Source organism: Lontra canadensis, unplaced genomic scaffold (assembly GCF_010015895.1).
Source record: "Lontra canadensis isolate GAN:19392208 unplaced genomic scaffold, GSC_riverotter_1.0 scaffold101, whole genome shotgun sequence".
Classification (NCBI taxonomy): domain Eukaryota; kingdom Metazoa; phylum Chordata; class Mammalia; order Carnivora; family Mustelidae; genus Lontra; species Lontra canadensis.
The window spans coordinates 5,234,364-5,249,499 of NW_022631095.1; the positions used below are offsets into that span (position 1 = coordinate 5,234,364).

At 46.6% G+C, this 15,136-nt stretch overlaps 1 protein-coding gene across 2 annotated transcripts in view; it reads left to right on the forward strand.

The window, feature by feature from the left end:
* Positions 1–15,136, forward strand: part of IKBKB (inhibitor of nuclear factor kappa B kinase subunit beta) — a 59,432-nt gene that overhangs the window by 31,932 nt on the left and 12,364 nt on the right. Inside the window, exons 6-12 of one of the 2 annotated variants that reach the window (XM_032838082.1) lie at positions 4,077–4,165; positions 5,236–5,325; positions 7,663–7,787; positions 11,247–11,354; positions 12,522–12,651; positions 13,015–13,209; positions 13,861–13,975. In XM_032838082.1, coding sequence (XP_032693973.1) covers positions 4,077–4,165; positions 5,236–5,325; positions 7,663–7,787; positions 11,247–11,354; positions 12,522–12,651; positions 13,015–13,209; positions 13,861–13,975 — 852 coding nt within the window. The remainder of the gene's footprint in view (positions 1–4,076; positions 4,166–5,235; positions 5,326–7,662; positions 7,788–11,246; positions 11,355–12,521; positions 12,652–13,014; positions 13,210–13,860; positions 13,976–15,136) is intronic. The other variant, XM_032838083.1, reaches the window with a different exon arrangement.

Here is a 15,136-nt window from a genome sequence, read left to right on the forward strand (position 1 = left end):
TAACTACCCAGATGCCATTCCTGACAAGGATAACAAAGAAGGTTGTTCTCCTGTGGCAAATCCTTAACCTGGATCCTCTCTGCAGCCTATCCTAGGAAGTGTCACTGTGTAGCTTAGAAATTCACAGAGTCAGTGCTTCTTATAACTCTTTTCTAGAATTAGAATGTGAGAAAGTAACTTTTAGGCTTTATGTTCTATGATGTGGTTTTCAATTTTTATACACCTGTATTATCACTATCACTAAGGCTTTAGATTAAAAAAAAAAAAGATTTTTTTGTTTATCCAACAGAGAGCGAGAGAGCACAGCAGGGGGAGTAGCACAGGGAGAGGGAGAAGCAGGCTCCCCCCTGAGCAGAGAGCCTGACGTGGGACTCGATCCCATGACCTGAGCCGAAGGCAGAAGCCCAACTGACTGAGCCACCCAGGTGCCCCAAGGGTTTAGAGTTTTAACAGATTTTCAGATGCGAAAGTATTTTTCTTCATCTCAGATTCTCATTTTCCATCCAATTATATTAGGTTCTCCCAATTCAAGACAACTTGGACTCATTTTGTGACACTGCACCTCAGGTTCTGTTTTGTAAAACGTAACACAGTCAGGCTGTGCCTTTTATAGACGGCTTCAGTAAAGGGAGCTGTTCCGGTTGTTGCCAATCGAAATTTTGACTATCTCATTCACTCCAGCAAACTACATGTAATAATACCTGAAGCATTCTCTATTTCCAGACGCAATATCAAGTTGACAAAAGTATTTGAGAACAAATGTCCTGAGACGAGGGTTAAAGTTTGCTGGGCACAGTGGCTTAAACGCAAATTGACAGCTATTAACGTGGCTCACTTAGCAGCTTGCGTCCGTCCGCACTGAGAGTCAGATGACAATTCCCTATCAGGCCTGTGTACGGAGTGGTGCTTGCAGGACGATCTGAATGCTCTCCTTCATCACTGGGGGCTCCTTGGGACGTCTCCCCAGCTTGTGGCTTGCGGTATAGACAGTGAGACATGCACATTTGACTTCAGAGGAGTTTCGTTAGCCAGAGTGTGTGTACTTGCTCAAAACACAGTGAGTCTTCTTAACTTCCGTACATTCTGCTTTGGAGCAGACCAGCCCACACATCTAGAGACCATGCCTTGACACGCTGGTCAGATTCCAAAATGGGCCTGTTGTGAGTCCGTCAGCATGCACACTTGTGGAGTTGCTGCACGTAGGGCTGGCGGCCAGCCACGAGATCTGCTTCAGCTGCCCCGTCCCTGCCAGAAAGGTTGTGTTTGCACAGTTATTCTGTTTGCACAGTTATTCAAATGTTTGGCTATCCTTTGTCTTGATCCTGTAATAAGAATTAGGGAAACGCAGGGGCACCTGGGTGGCTCAGTCAGTTAAGCGTCCAACTCTTGATTTGGGCTCATGTCATGATCTTAGGGTTGTGAGATCGAGCCCCAAGTCAGGCTCCAGGCTCAGTATAGCCTGCTTAATATTCTGTCTCTCTCTCTTCCTCTGCCCCTTCTCCCCGCAGGCTCCCCCGCACCCCTGCACTCTCTTTTTCTCTAAGGAAAAAAATTAGTAAAACAAATGAAAGTGCTGGTCAAAAGCATCAGTCTTTTTTTTTTTTTTTTAAGATTTTATTTATCTATTTGAGAGAGAGAATAGGGGGGCGAGGGGAGACAGAGGGAGAAGCAGATTCCCCACTGAGCAGGGAGCCCGATGTGGGGCTCCATCCCAGGACCCTGAGATCATGACCTGAGCCGAAGGTGGATACATAACTGACTGAGCCACCCAGGCGCTCCCCAGAAGCATCCGTCTTTAAAAGTTAATACAATTGGGAACAAGACAGAGTGGAATGTTGTGCAACGTGTCTTTCACTTCATTCGGACGTTCATTGGACCTAAGCTGGTCCTCTGTATTCAGTTATGAAAGAAAAGAAAAATAGGGAACAAGTATGAAATACTGCAACTGTGTGGTCAAAGCCTGGGTTAAAAGGGCAGCTGTAATTAGACATTTCATAATTAACTTAATATTTTGCAATGGAACTCCCCTAGTAAGATGGAAGTCACTTGTTTATCTGGGTTGGACTTTGAGATGTGTTTTCAGGAAACCTGCAACATGAGTCTTTATGCAGCGTGTTTGACAATTTGGTTTCTGTGGAAGGCCTTCTCCCGCTCTGCAGAGAAGACAGGAAATGCCCACATCCCTGGTTTGCCTACATTCTGTCTGGTGTGATGAGTGAGAGAGAGAGAGGTGGCGGGGATTGGCAGCACAGGAAGCCTCACCGTTGAACATCTTAGTGTTGTCTTCTCTTATTACCTTTTTTAATTATTTTTTTTTTAAGAGAGAAAGTGTAAGCAGGGAGGAGCAAGGGGAGGAGGAGAGAGAGAATCCCAAGCAGACTCCAGCCCCAGCATGGAGCCCGACACAGGGCTCAATCTCACGACCCTGAGATCATTACCTGCGCCGAAATCAAGGTTTGGATGCATAACTGACTGAGCTATCCGGGCATCCCATTGTTTACTACCTTTTTTAAAACAAACCAAAAACCACCATCTTTGTCATCCTTCTGACTCGAATTATCTATATCTGAGTTATATTCTCTATAAACTTAAAAGATTTTGAGACCAGTGCATGCTATAACGTGGCTCTGTCTTCGTTTGTCCAGCAATTCCTAATTGATGACTTCCAGTTTATTTCTAAGTATTTTACTCCAAGCTATGCAATAAGCATCCTTATGTGTATGTTATGGAGCTTTTATAAGCTAGATGACTAGACTTTATAAGCTAGGTTACTAGAGGTAGAAATAATGGGTCAAATAATATGTACATTTTTAAGACTTAATAGATATTACCGTATTTCCCAAAAAGGCCAGCAATTTTTCCTCCTTCCAGCCATGTACGAAAATGCCCTTTATTTTTCATCTAAAATTCTTGCTGGCTGAAGAGGTGAAAAAGGGCATTTTATTTTGCTTTATTTTTTAAACATTTTAAAAGATTTTTGAAAAGATTTTATTTATTCATTTGAGACAGAGAGATACAGAGAGGGAGCCTGTGAGCAGAGGCAAACACAGAGGGAGAAGCAGACTCCCCGCTAAGCTGGGATCCTGACTCTGGGATTGATCCTAGGATCCTGGGATCATGACCTTAGCCAAAGGCAGACACTTAACTGACCGAGCCACCCACGTGCCCCTCCTCTACTGAGTTTCTAAGTACGGAGTCATACCATCTCCAATAATGATAATTTTATCACCTTCACATATTTCCTCATTTTTGTCTTTTGTAGTGCAATGAGCTAGGACCTTGTTGAAGTTATTAAACTTCTTTCATGGGTGCAGATGACATCGGGCTTGGAGCCCGGCTGCAGCAGGAGCCGGTGCTGTGTGCCATGACCTTCCCGTACAACATGCTCACATCTCCACACAGCCAGGGTCGCGCAGGCTCCTTCCTTCCTTCCCAGCTGGATTCTGAGTTCTTGGGTATCATGCCTCTTATTTTATGTACCTCCCAGAGCCTAGCAGAGAACTGAGCACATAGTAAAGCCATGTTGAACTGTGGGGTGCATGGAGTGCGCACATAGTCTCTTCTTCCACTTCTTCCTTAAAGCCGGCTCGGACATCAGTGGACTTCAGATCCGATGAGCAGAGTGGTCTCTGCCCAGAGGGCCCTTCGCCTTTACCCTCCCTGTGGAATTTAGACTTTTGAGCCTCTATGCCAGAGATGTTCCCCTTCTCAGACTTCATCAGCATCACCTGGAGATCTTGTTAAAACACCTCTAACGTTTCTGATTTAGTAGGTCTGGGGTGGGATCCCAGAATTTTGCATTTCTCACAAGCTCAGACGCTGCTGGTTTGGGCAATGCAGTTGGGGACCACTGCTCTAGACTCATTGGTGACTTTGTGTGAAAAAGTCAGATTCTTGTTCTCCACATTCTCCAGTAACCAGGACTCCTTTTGTGTCACCCTGGGAGCTTCTGCCCCAGGCCCTGTCCCTCCCTCCGAGTGCGTGTCAGGGCACAATCTTTCACAGGATAGGCGATTTTGAAGTGAAGCACATTTTTTAGGCTTAATGAAAATTGACTCCCCTTTCCACCCTCTCAGCCTCTGCACTTAGATACCTTCATGAAAACAGAATCATCCATCGGGATCTAAAGCCAGAAAACATCGTCCTGCAGCAAGGAGAGCAAAGAGTGAGTGACCTTCCGGGAAAGGGGAAGTCCTGGGGATTGCCTCAGGGGAGCTGCTCTCTTAGAGAAAGAACACCCTTTGTGTCTTTGTTTATATTTGCATTTCCTTGACTTTGTATTCGCTTTGATTCTGTGGGAACACTTTTGATTTGAAACAGAATTCAGCAAAAAGCTCTTGCTGGCTAGTGGAGGCAAGTTTGAATGGGTCACATTGTTAGTTTCCCCAGTTGCAGGAATCTGATAAGGAAAATAATGTTTCTCTTCCCTCCTCTGCCCCTTGAGATCAGCCCCTCCGAGAAATCGACTTTTCATTTTCTGTGTGTTCGAGAGCGCAACTTTTGACGCTAACCTGGAAACCAGCTCTGAGCTGTTTCTGCTTGTGATGCAGGGGAGGCATTTGGAGCTGGTACCTGCCCATAGGGCTTGGCCCAGCCTGCAGTCTCCCCAGAGCTCTTGGGGACCCTCCACAGGGGCCCTCCTGCTTGGGTGTGGCAGTTACCTCCCCATGGGGCTTGGCACGTGCCCTCTTGCAGCCTTGTTCCTTTAGCTGGGGGTGACAAACAAGGGCTCAGCCAAGTGGGATGTAGTAACCCAACCTGTGGGCCACTTAGTCTCTTCTGGGGGAGCTTCTTTCGGCATTCTGGGCCTGACCCATGACTGACCTAGTGCTCACACTAGTTCCGGTTCACACTCATTCTTGCCAGTGGTTCTAAGATTTGAGAACTATGGGCATTCACTGAGCATGTCTTTCACATCATCAAGGCCAGGTTTAGCAATCTTGAGGGCTGATGCAGAGTCCGTTCATTTTGGCCTTCCTCTGGTTAGTAGTTCCGGAGCAAAGGAGAACATGTGCCTTTTGGGAGCAGTTTTACCGTGTACATTTCCTCTTGCCCTCTATCTGCCGTGTTGAAGGTGGTCTCTTGTGTATTGGCTGGTTCTTAGGAACTCAGGCTCTAACACAACCTGGGAATTCAGAGTATCCTCTGCTCTGGTCAGCGATCAGTTCTTACAGGAGGACAGGGTATCCTCATAATCCTCCCGATTTTTCCTTTTTTTTTTTTTTTTTTTTTCAGTTAATACACAAAATTATTGACCTAGGATATGCCAAGGAACTGGATCAGGGCAGTCTTTGTACATCCTTTGTGGGCACCCTGCAGTACTTGGTAAGAAATGGGGTTTACATGTTTGCTTCTCAGCTGTTCCCTGATGGCTGTCTGCATATGGCTCCTCTCTGTCCTTGCCTTGTAGCATCTAAATCTTACTGGCTCTCTTGAGGCGTCCAGATGTCTAGGAATTGTCGTAAGACAGAGACGTACTCTGTTCAAGTCGGCACTTTTTGCCAGTGGAGGCCCAGTGGAAGGAGGGGGTCATCTTCTCTGATGTCAGAAGGGCGTTGCTTAGCATGTGCTCTCACACACATCCTGTAACATCGTAGGCTTCAGTATTTTATCTGAAAATAAAGAGTTTAGACTAGATTCATGCTGGTCTGTAGAAGCCTCAGTTTCTATGACATGTCTCGGGCCAGCAAGAAGGAGCTGAGCTCTGACCCCACACCCCCACCCCTTCTTTACATTACTTGGTCTGAATACTGGGCTTCTATGTGAGTCACTCATTCATTCAGGAAGTCCTGACTGAGTATGGTCTATTCTATCTGCCAGGCACTGCGCTGGGAGCTGGCGATGCAATGGGAAAGATGACCAGCATTTCCCTGGTCTTTAGAAGCTCAAAGTTTAGCGAGAAAGCAGGCATTAACCCCACGCTTACACAGAGAACTAAGAAGTTAAAATTGTGACAAGTGCTACAGAGGGAAAGCGCAAGGTGTTATAAGAATACGTGTTAGGAGGCCCTCACCTCGTCTGAGACCTGAAGGATGTGTAGATGCAAGGGGCCAGAGGTAGGAAGGGAGAGGAAATTGAAGCAAAGGATGTAGTCCGTGGAGGGCCAGAAAGACACTGAAGGGTTTTAATTTGGAGAAGGATCCGGGTTACCCTTTGAAGGGACCACCCTTGATGCAGCATGGAGGGTGAATTGCACTGAACAAGAGTAAATCATGGGGGAGGTAAGGAGGCTGTTGTGACAAGCAGCTCAGAGCCGCTGGTAGCAGTGAGGGTGTAGAAAATAAGTCAAGAAATGCCTAGCAAGAGACTCAGTTAGACTTGGCCATAGATTGCCTGTGGATGGTAACAACCAGTAAAATTTTGATTGAAAAAAGGGTCGGCAGTTTAATAAGTGAAAAAAGGTTGAAAGCCACTGGGCTAAATGAGTTTAAATATTTTATCGAGTTCTTTTCTTTTTTTTAAAGATTTTGTTTGTCAGACAGCACAAGCGGGGGAGTGGCAGGCAGAGGGAGAGGGAGAAGCAGGCTCCCCACTGTGCAGGAGGCCTGATGTGGGACTGATCTCAGGACCCTGGGATCATGACCTGAGCTGAAGGCAGCTGCTCAGCCGACTGAGCCACCCAGGCACCCCTATTTTATCTAGTTCTTAAATAAAGAAGAGAAAGATTCTTTGAAGTCTGAGTTCATTTCTGCTTCCTGCTTAGCCCACCAACTAGGGGACTGGGCTCCCTTGCTTTATGACCTGCTCAATGGAATAGAGGTTTCACAGTGGTGACCCATGGGGCGCTATGATTCAAGTCCTATGTCTATATGACATAATTATGTAGGTCCTTCTGAGCATCCTCTGAAATCCTCATGGGCTCAGCAACAGTTAAGTGGGAGAGCCCGTGCTCTGACCAGGATGCTCAGTCACATCCTTCACCGTCAGGAACTAAAACTTATGTCCATAACCAGATATAGAGACTAATCTGCCCATCCCCCAACTTTTCCTCATGCTTTGCACTCTCTGGCCCTTCCATAAGTGACACTGTCTAGCTAGACTGTGTATAGCCCAGTCTCCCTGCCTTTGCTTGTGATGCTCCTTCCTAAAATGTCTCCTCCCAAACCCTCATGTGAGGAGCCTTCTTCTGAGGCAGGTTCCATTCCCACCGTGCTTCAAAGCTTTGCTTGGTCCTTCAGCTCTTTCTGCTTGGGCAGCGGTTTTGCATCCGGCTTTTTTCCTGCCCAATTGTAAATATCCCATCCCATTGCATGACCACACGTCCTGAGGTACATTGGTTTAGGAGATGCAGTCATCATTTAACATGTGTGTTATGCATTCGGTGTGCCTAGACTGGTATCCTTTTCCTCTGTGGTATGTAACCTACCTTCCCACCTGGACATGGCACCCAAGGAAAGGGTGTATGCTGTGCTCTGGCCTACCTAAAAATACCCCTGGGAGCCCTCGTATCGGCGTCAGGAGTGAATAAGGTACAGAGAACTTGTAGATACCACCAGCTATACGTGTGGTCACCTCCTCCCCACTCAAGTGGACACGCCATGTCCTCTGGATGGAGTCGGGGGAAGACGGGGACGTGATGAGAAGGACCGGTCGCCCCCTCCTGCAGAGGCCCCCTAGCAGCAGGAGCCCCTCAGTGCTTCCCCAGCACTTGTTCTCCCATAGGCCCCAGAGCTCCTGGAGCAGCAGAAGTACACGGTGACCGTGGACTACTGGAGCTTCGGTACCTTGGCTTTCGAGTGCATCACCGGCTTCCGCCCTTTTCTCCCTAACTGGCAGCCCGTGCAGTGGTGAGTGAGGGACTGGGGCCTGAGGGTGGGGCCAGGAGTGCCCCCTGAAGGGGGGAGTGTGTCCTTCCGTCTTTGTCATGCCCTTCACCTGTTCCCATCTCACTGGGTGCTCCCAGCCCGAGACATCTGTCATCTGTCCCCCATAGAGGATGTCCCATTAGGACTCAGCATGCGGGTGGTCCAGGCTCTGAAGTCCTAGAAAAATAGAGCAGTTTTTAACGTCTTTAAATGTAACACCAGATGAATGTTTGCTGTGTGTGTGCAATAGCAGCATGGCCGTGTTCACAGCCTGTTGCACACATTGGTGCACTTCCACTGAGGATGCTGTGTGTTAGTAAACAAATACAGGACGTGCACACATGACAGATGAGAAATATTTACGCAGAAATGTATTATGGGCACATTTTACTGTACCATGAAAGAGATTTTTGTTTCAAAAGCACAAGAAAGTGGCTTAAAATAGGAACCAATATGTACATAAATAAGTTACCCAAAAAAAGATGTTTTAATAAAAAAACTAAAGGAGACAATTAAGTTTTTTAAAAATTCTATCTTTACCTTTTTTTATTACAAAAATGAGGGTTTGTGGTATATGTGACGGCTCATCATTACCAAAATGCACAGTTCAAAAACTGACATTCCCATGAATCAAGTTTCACTCAGAGTGTTCCTTGAGAGGCCACACGCTAATTTAAATAATGTTACTGTTTTTCCAAATTTTGTCTTGATTTCCAGTTTTTGTCCTTCTGAAGTAGTTAATAAGTTCACATGGTTCGAGCTTCCAAAAGTAATAAAAGAATATGCACTGAAAAGTCCTCTCTGACCGGCCTCCCAGCCACCTGGCTTCCTTAACCCCTCCCCAGGCACCTGATAGCACTGGTTTTTGGTGTACTTTGGGGGTGGTACAAGCAAATTGGCCTCTGTTTGTCTGTTGGTTCATTTATGGGTTTCACACCTTTTTTCCATCAGTGATAGTGTAATGTGAACTGTCTTGGATGTGCTCCCAAAGCATTTCTGCACCATGAGAATTTCCTTCACACAATCTGGAAACAACCACTATGAATGTTTGTGTGAGTCTCCAGGCCCTTCAGTGTGTGTGCTATACCTTAAAACAAACAAACAAACAAACAAAAAAACCCCACAAATAAATTACTACAAACATCCTCATATAACCTGCCTTTCAGTCTGGCTATTGAAAATGCTTTATGTTTTTCCGTTATTTGTAATGTCTGTTTGGCATTCAGCTGAGTGGCTATACTGGAATTTTTTTTAACTTATCCCCCTGTGACTGGAAGCATGGGTGTTTTATAATTTTTATTTCTTAAAAGAACACCAAGGATAGTGTCCTTGTGTGGAAATACTTATATATCCATAATTATTTCCCTAGGATAATTCCTAGAAATGGAATTAACTGTCAAAGACTATGCACATTTTAAAGGTTTTTGATGTGTATCAGAATGCTCAACAGAAAGGCTATATAAATAATGTTTCCACCAGGAACATACCAAGCTGCCTCTTTTACCACACCACTGCCAGCACTGGCTATTACCATTTTTCTATATACCTTTCTGGAAGTAATGAAAACATTAACTTTTTCAAAGGATAGGTATTTGCATCATGAATTATTTATTTATAAGATGTAGCCTTGGAGATCCATTCCAGAAAAGTGGTTTTTGTGATGGCAGTCCATTTTAGTCAACATATATAAGCCAAACACTGGCAGTGGGAAGATGATTGCAGCCAGGGTCCCTGCTCTTAAGGAGTCTGGCGAAATGGCAAAGTATGCCCTCCTGTGGTGATTGGTTTTAAAACAAACAATACTCGTTGACCTGCATAAGCTCTGGAATATTGAGGAATTAGCTCATTCATTTATAGTCACACCTGATACTGTAACCATCATGAAAATAACATTAAATATCTGTACATCAGTAGTGTTTTTAACTAACCAAAGAATTACTGCATTTCTGCACCTCAAATGTTGAGTTTTTCCATTATTTTTAACAAGGTGAGTTAAAATCCATTTGAACTGGAAGGACAAGTGCTATTTGAAAACATTATCCCTAATATCTCAGCATCTTTATGGTAAGTGCATTGTCTGCAGAACCAGCTTCTTAGAACTCCGCTCACCAGTGCTGAAGACCAGGTGACACTTTCAGGTAGCCCTCTTGGACCCCCAGCCAGGAGCTGTTCAGTGGACTAGTCTGTGAGAAAAGTCTGTCCCATCTGCCTTGTAATGCCTCAGACGACTTTTTAAAAACTTCACTCTCTCATCGCAGGTGGCCGGTGGATAGTAATTTCGGGACAGATGCAATCTGAGCTTCGTAATTCTCTTGTAATGCTACTTTGACATACATTTCAGGAACTAAGCAACAAGCATCTTATTTACTATTTTATGTTTATAATTTCCCACTGACAGACTAAGTTTGCCGTTAGAGGATCGTCTGTCTCACTTGTCCGTCATGACACTCTTGGTGCCTCTGCCTTACAGTCATAGTTCCAGCCGGAGCTGTGAACAGCAGCTGCCGCCTCACGCTGGCGCCTTTCCTGCGTGCTCCCCCCGGGCCAGCTCACCCCTTGCCGATGAGAAGCGCTCAGGACTAAAACATTTGTGATTTGAATTTCCCAGGTGTTTTTGGAAAGGAAAGACTGGGACATTCAGACAGAGTAGAAAGAACAGCAGATAGGAGGTTCGAGTCTCCTGTTTCTGCCACACTGTAGTTGTGTGAACTTGGGTGACCCTGCAGATCTCCGTTTCCTTCCCATTGAACGGGAGATGAGAAACAGGCTCTCCCATATGGGGTAATTGTGGGAAAGGAGTCCGTGTTCAGTGTCAAAGTACTTGGTCCTCTTTGAAGCATAATTCACACTTACTTTCTTTTCCTCATCACCGAAAAGCTTTGAAACTAGTTGGGTTTAACACTTTGTCCCTTCAAATACTATTTTGGATGCGTCCACACATCTGTGAGTTCTCTAAGTTGGGAAATTTAGAAGCTCCTTCCCCGCAGGAGGTAGCGTGGAGCCACCTGCGTTTAGAGGGAAGTGCGTTGTGCGGGCACGCATCCCGCCTATTTCCCATCTATGCGATCCGCGTGCAGTGAGCCTGGTTCAGAAGTTCTCATTTTATCCTCTGTCAAAACGTGAATTTTGCCGGCGATAAAATGAAAAGTAGGGGAAATGATGAAGACGTGCCAGGGGTGAGGTCAGGAGTCGGCGGTGCTGGCTGTGGCGCTCTGGGGGCGGGATGGTTGCTGCCGCCACCCCCGAAGATCATCCAGACTAGCCTCTGGCTCCGAAAGAATCCACCCCAGCAGGATACTGAGGCACTGACTGTCACCCAAAGACAAATCGCGACCTGTGGGTATCCCGTACCGTTGTAAAGTGGATTTGTTACAGATGTAAAGTGTGTCTTGCCCGCTAAGTGACTTAGAGGCTCTAATTAAGGAGATGACCCGTTGGCAGGCACTCCAAAGTCCGGCAGAAGAGTGAGATGGACATCGTTGTCAGTGAGGACCTGAACGGAGCCGTGAAGTTTTCAAGCTCCTTACCCTACCCCAATAATCTCAACAGGTAAGGCCCAGTGGTGCTTCTCTACGTAGTTCTCATCCTCTTGTGCAAATAAATATCTGCAATGGCACCAAATAGCTTTTAAATAGGTTATTAGGATAGCCTCCCATGACTAAGGACTTGACATAACCATCTCTGTCTTCAACTTAGAATGGATTCCCACCCCTCACCCTATCTAGAAATCCTCTTTCCTAAATTCACATAACAATTTATCTATACCTCTTACCACCCATACTGGCTTCTGCCTTGTGTATTACATCTAGTTTTGCATAGGGTTTATCTACTGGTCAACTGGAAGCCTTTTCGGTGTAGGGAATTATGTTTGACTTCTCTTTGTACTCTTATGTAGCCTTGTACTGTGTCACAGTCAACAAGTCTTTGTAGTTTGAACAGCATTACAATCTAGTCTTAGAGCCCGAATGTGAACACTTAAATAGTAAGATCAGCTTTGGTAGTAGTACAAAAGAAAGAGCAGGGCAGTCACGCACAACTGAGTAGCATGGATAACAATTACCCTGAGTATTTAGTGAATGGGGAGCAAGGTATCGTGTGGACTAGAACTCTGTGGAATGACTTTAGATGCACTGGAACTTTCTGGAAGGATATGGAAAGATGTACAGAACATGGATAGATGAAGAGGAGCGAAGTTTGAGGGGGAAGGAGTGAGGGGAACAAAGGCACGTGAGTAGGGAGTTGGTCTCTCCGGAGGCTGAGAACACCTGCACGAGGTGGACCTGTGTCTGGGAAGGAGCGTGACCTTTGTCGTGGGACCATGAGTGTTTATTTCGGTGGTAGGGTGGGGGGTGGCAGATTAACAAATCTGGCAGGATGGCATCTAGCTTGTGTGTGGGGCTTGCCTGGAGGTGGGACATGCCTGCAATATTTAAAGAGCTTCATGGATAGATCATTCTCACGCAGCCCAGTGGAGATGAGTCTGTTGACCCATCTGTTGAGCAGTCTTGGTTTTCAGAGGATATTGTAGCAGACAAGAAGGGATGAGCACCCAGATCCTCAGTTTGGCTGGAAAATATTCGCTTTCCCTCAGGTTAATTCATTTTCAGTAATCCCATGTCAGCTGCCGCAGCTGTGTATAGCAATGCACGTACGGGAGGCCGCCTGAGAAGGGCGAGGGAGCCGTCCCCTCTCACACCATGCTCTGGTTCTCCGCAGCATCCTGGCACAGCGACTAGAGAAGTGGCTGCAGCTGATGCTGATGTGGCACCCACGACAGAGGGGCACTGATCCTGTGTATGGGCCCAACGGCTGCTTCAAGGCCCTGGATGACATCTTAAACCTGAAGGTGAGTGCAGAGCCAGGTCAGCCTCGAGGCAGCAGGTTGGGTCCCCCATGGGCAGTGGCAGGGCTTGGGAAAAAAAGAGCGCCTTAAAGAGCAGGTCCTAGGCCATCCAAGCAGTGGGAAGGGAGGCCCCGCGAGAGTGCCTGCCCCCCGGCCAGGTGACCTTGGCTGTGAGGTGGTAGCTGTGGACAAACAGGAGTATTGAAGACCAGAACATATGAAGCTCGGCACTGGGGCTCCCTTCCCCCCGCTAGCCCGGCCCCTCTCTTTGTGGGAAATGTTGGGAGCAGCAGACGATCCAGGCAAATAGGTGGGCCTCTCTGGAACAATGGGGTTTTTTCCAGTAACATTTGGGTTGTGTTGCAGCTGGTTCATATCTTGAACATGGTCACAGGCATCATTCACACCTATCCAGTGACAGAGGACGAGAGTCTGCAGAGCTTGCAGGCCAGAATCCAGCAGGACACAGGAATCCCTGAGAAGGACCAGGAGCTGCTGCAGGAGGCTGGGCTGGCGCTGATCCCTGACAAGCCTGCCGCTCAGTGTATTTCAGACGGCAAGGTGAGCCCCGCTCCTCACTGAAGGCCCTGTGCTCCTCGCACTGCGCCGCCCAGCTGTTGGGATTTCAGCTCTGCTTTGTCACACGGAGTACACACCTGCCTGTGTTTTCAGTTGGAACGTCCAGTCCCCTGTGTGGCCTAATGGGAGACTTGAATCCCTCCATGCTTGACTTGTTACTTCCAGACCGCTCACAGCCGCCTCTCTGTTGCCTCTGTTGCCAAGCAATGCGTCGTTCCCCGTGTCAGCCAAAGCTGTTTCCAGTGTACTTCTCGTGTGCAGAACCGTGCGGACAGCCACCGCTGTGCACGCCACAGTCCCTGCCCCAAGGATCTGGGAAAGCCAATGTAGGAGAAACAAGCATGGGCTAGGAAGGGAGATGGCGAACATCTATGTGCAGGGTAAAGACAATGGAGGATAGACAGAAAGTAGTAAGTTGTAAATAAGGCTTATGTTTGGATAAATGTAAAAGGAACAGGAAAGGGAAGCCCAGGCTGGCGTCATTAAGAAAGGCTGCGTGGGTGCTCGGTACTTGCCGGCTAAAGATGATGCCATTGGTGAACAGCGGGAAACGCTCTGAAATCCCTGTGTTTTTCCTTGGAAAAAGCAGGGGTGGGATCCACAAGATCTCATCTTGTTCTCGTTCCTTTGCAGCTGAATGAGGGCCGCACGCTGGACATGGATCTCGTCTTTCTCTTTGACAACAGTAAAATTGCCTATGAGACTCAGATCTCCCCCCGGCCCCAACCTGAAAGTGTCAGCTGTATCCGTAAGAACATCACTGTTTTCTTAAAAAAATAATCACAGGGAGAGACAATGGACCAGGGGAGGGGTCCGCACCAAGAAGATGAGCTTACCTGGTCCCCAGGGCAGCCTTCTTTAGTTGGGGCTTATGAGTAGTCCAGCCAAAAGAGAGGAAAGAAAGTCTTCAACTTCAACGTGATCTGTAGAACTTTAAACACAGGACAGAGAATACCGCTGCAGCTCTCTGAACTTGATCAAATCAGATCTTTGAAGTTTTGTTTATATTTTAATAATTAATACATGTATGTGATACAAAAAAAGCAAAAGGTATGATAAGAATAAACTGTGAAAAACAAGCCATCCTCTCTTCCCAATTCCCAGTCTCTTCCAGGGAAACTGCTTCTGTCAGATTCTTGGGTATATCTTCCAGGAGTATTCTACTCATTTACTACTCATTTATAAAGTGTGTGTATACACACACACACACACACACACATACATACACACACATATATATATCTTTTTTTCTCCAACAAACCGTAGCATATGACATATACTGCTCTGCCCCTACTTTTTTCACTTAATAATATATTTTAGAGATATTTTCCCGTTTGGTTCATATAGCATTCCCTAATTTTTTTTTAATAAAACTTTTTTCTAAAGATTTATTCATTCATTTGAGAGAGCGCATGTGTGCGTGGGAGCAGGGGGAGGGGTGGAGGGAGACGGAGAGAGAGAGAATCCCCAAGCAGACTGCCCACTGAGTTCAGAACCCGAAGCAAGGCTCAGTCCCAGGACCCTGAGATCATGACCTGAGTCAAGACCCAGTGGGCTGGAGCACCTGGGTGGCTCAGTGGGTTAAAGCCTCTGCCTTTGGCTCAGGTCATGATCTCAGGGTCCTGGGATCGAGCCCCGCATCGGGCTCTCTGCTCAGCAAGGAGCCTGCTTCCCTTCCTCTCTGCCTGCCTTTTTGCCTACTTGTGATCTCTGTCTGATAAATAAATAAAATCTTAAAAAAAAAAAAAAGAAAAGAAAGAAAGACCCAGTGGGCTGCTCAAGCAATGGAGCCACCAGGTGCCCTGAGCTCCCTAATTTCTAATGCTTGTGTGGTATTCCATTGTATGAGTGTTAGATGAACATACTGTTGCGTTCCCCATTCCTGCTACCGCACACATACTCACACACA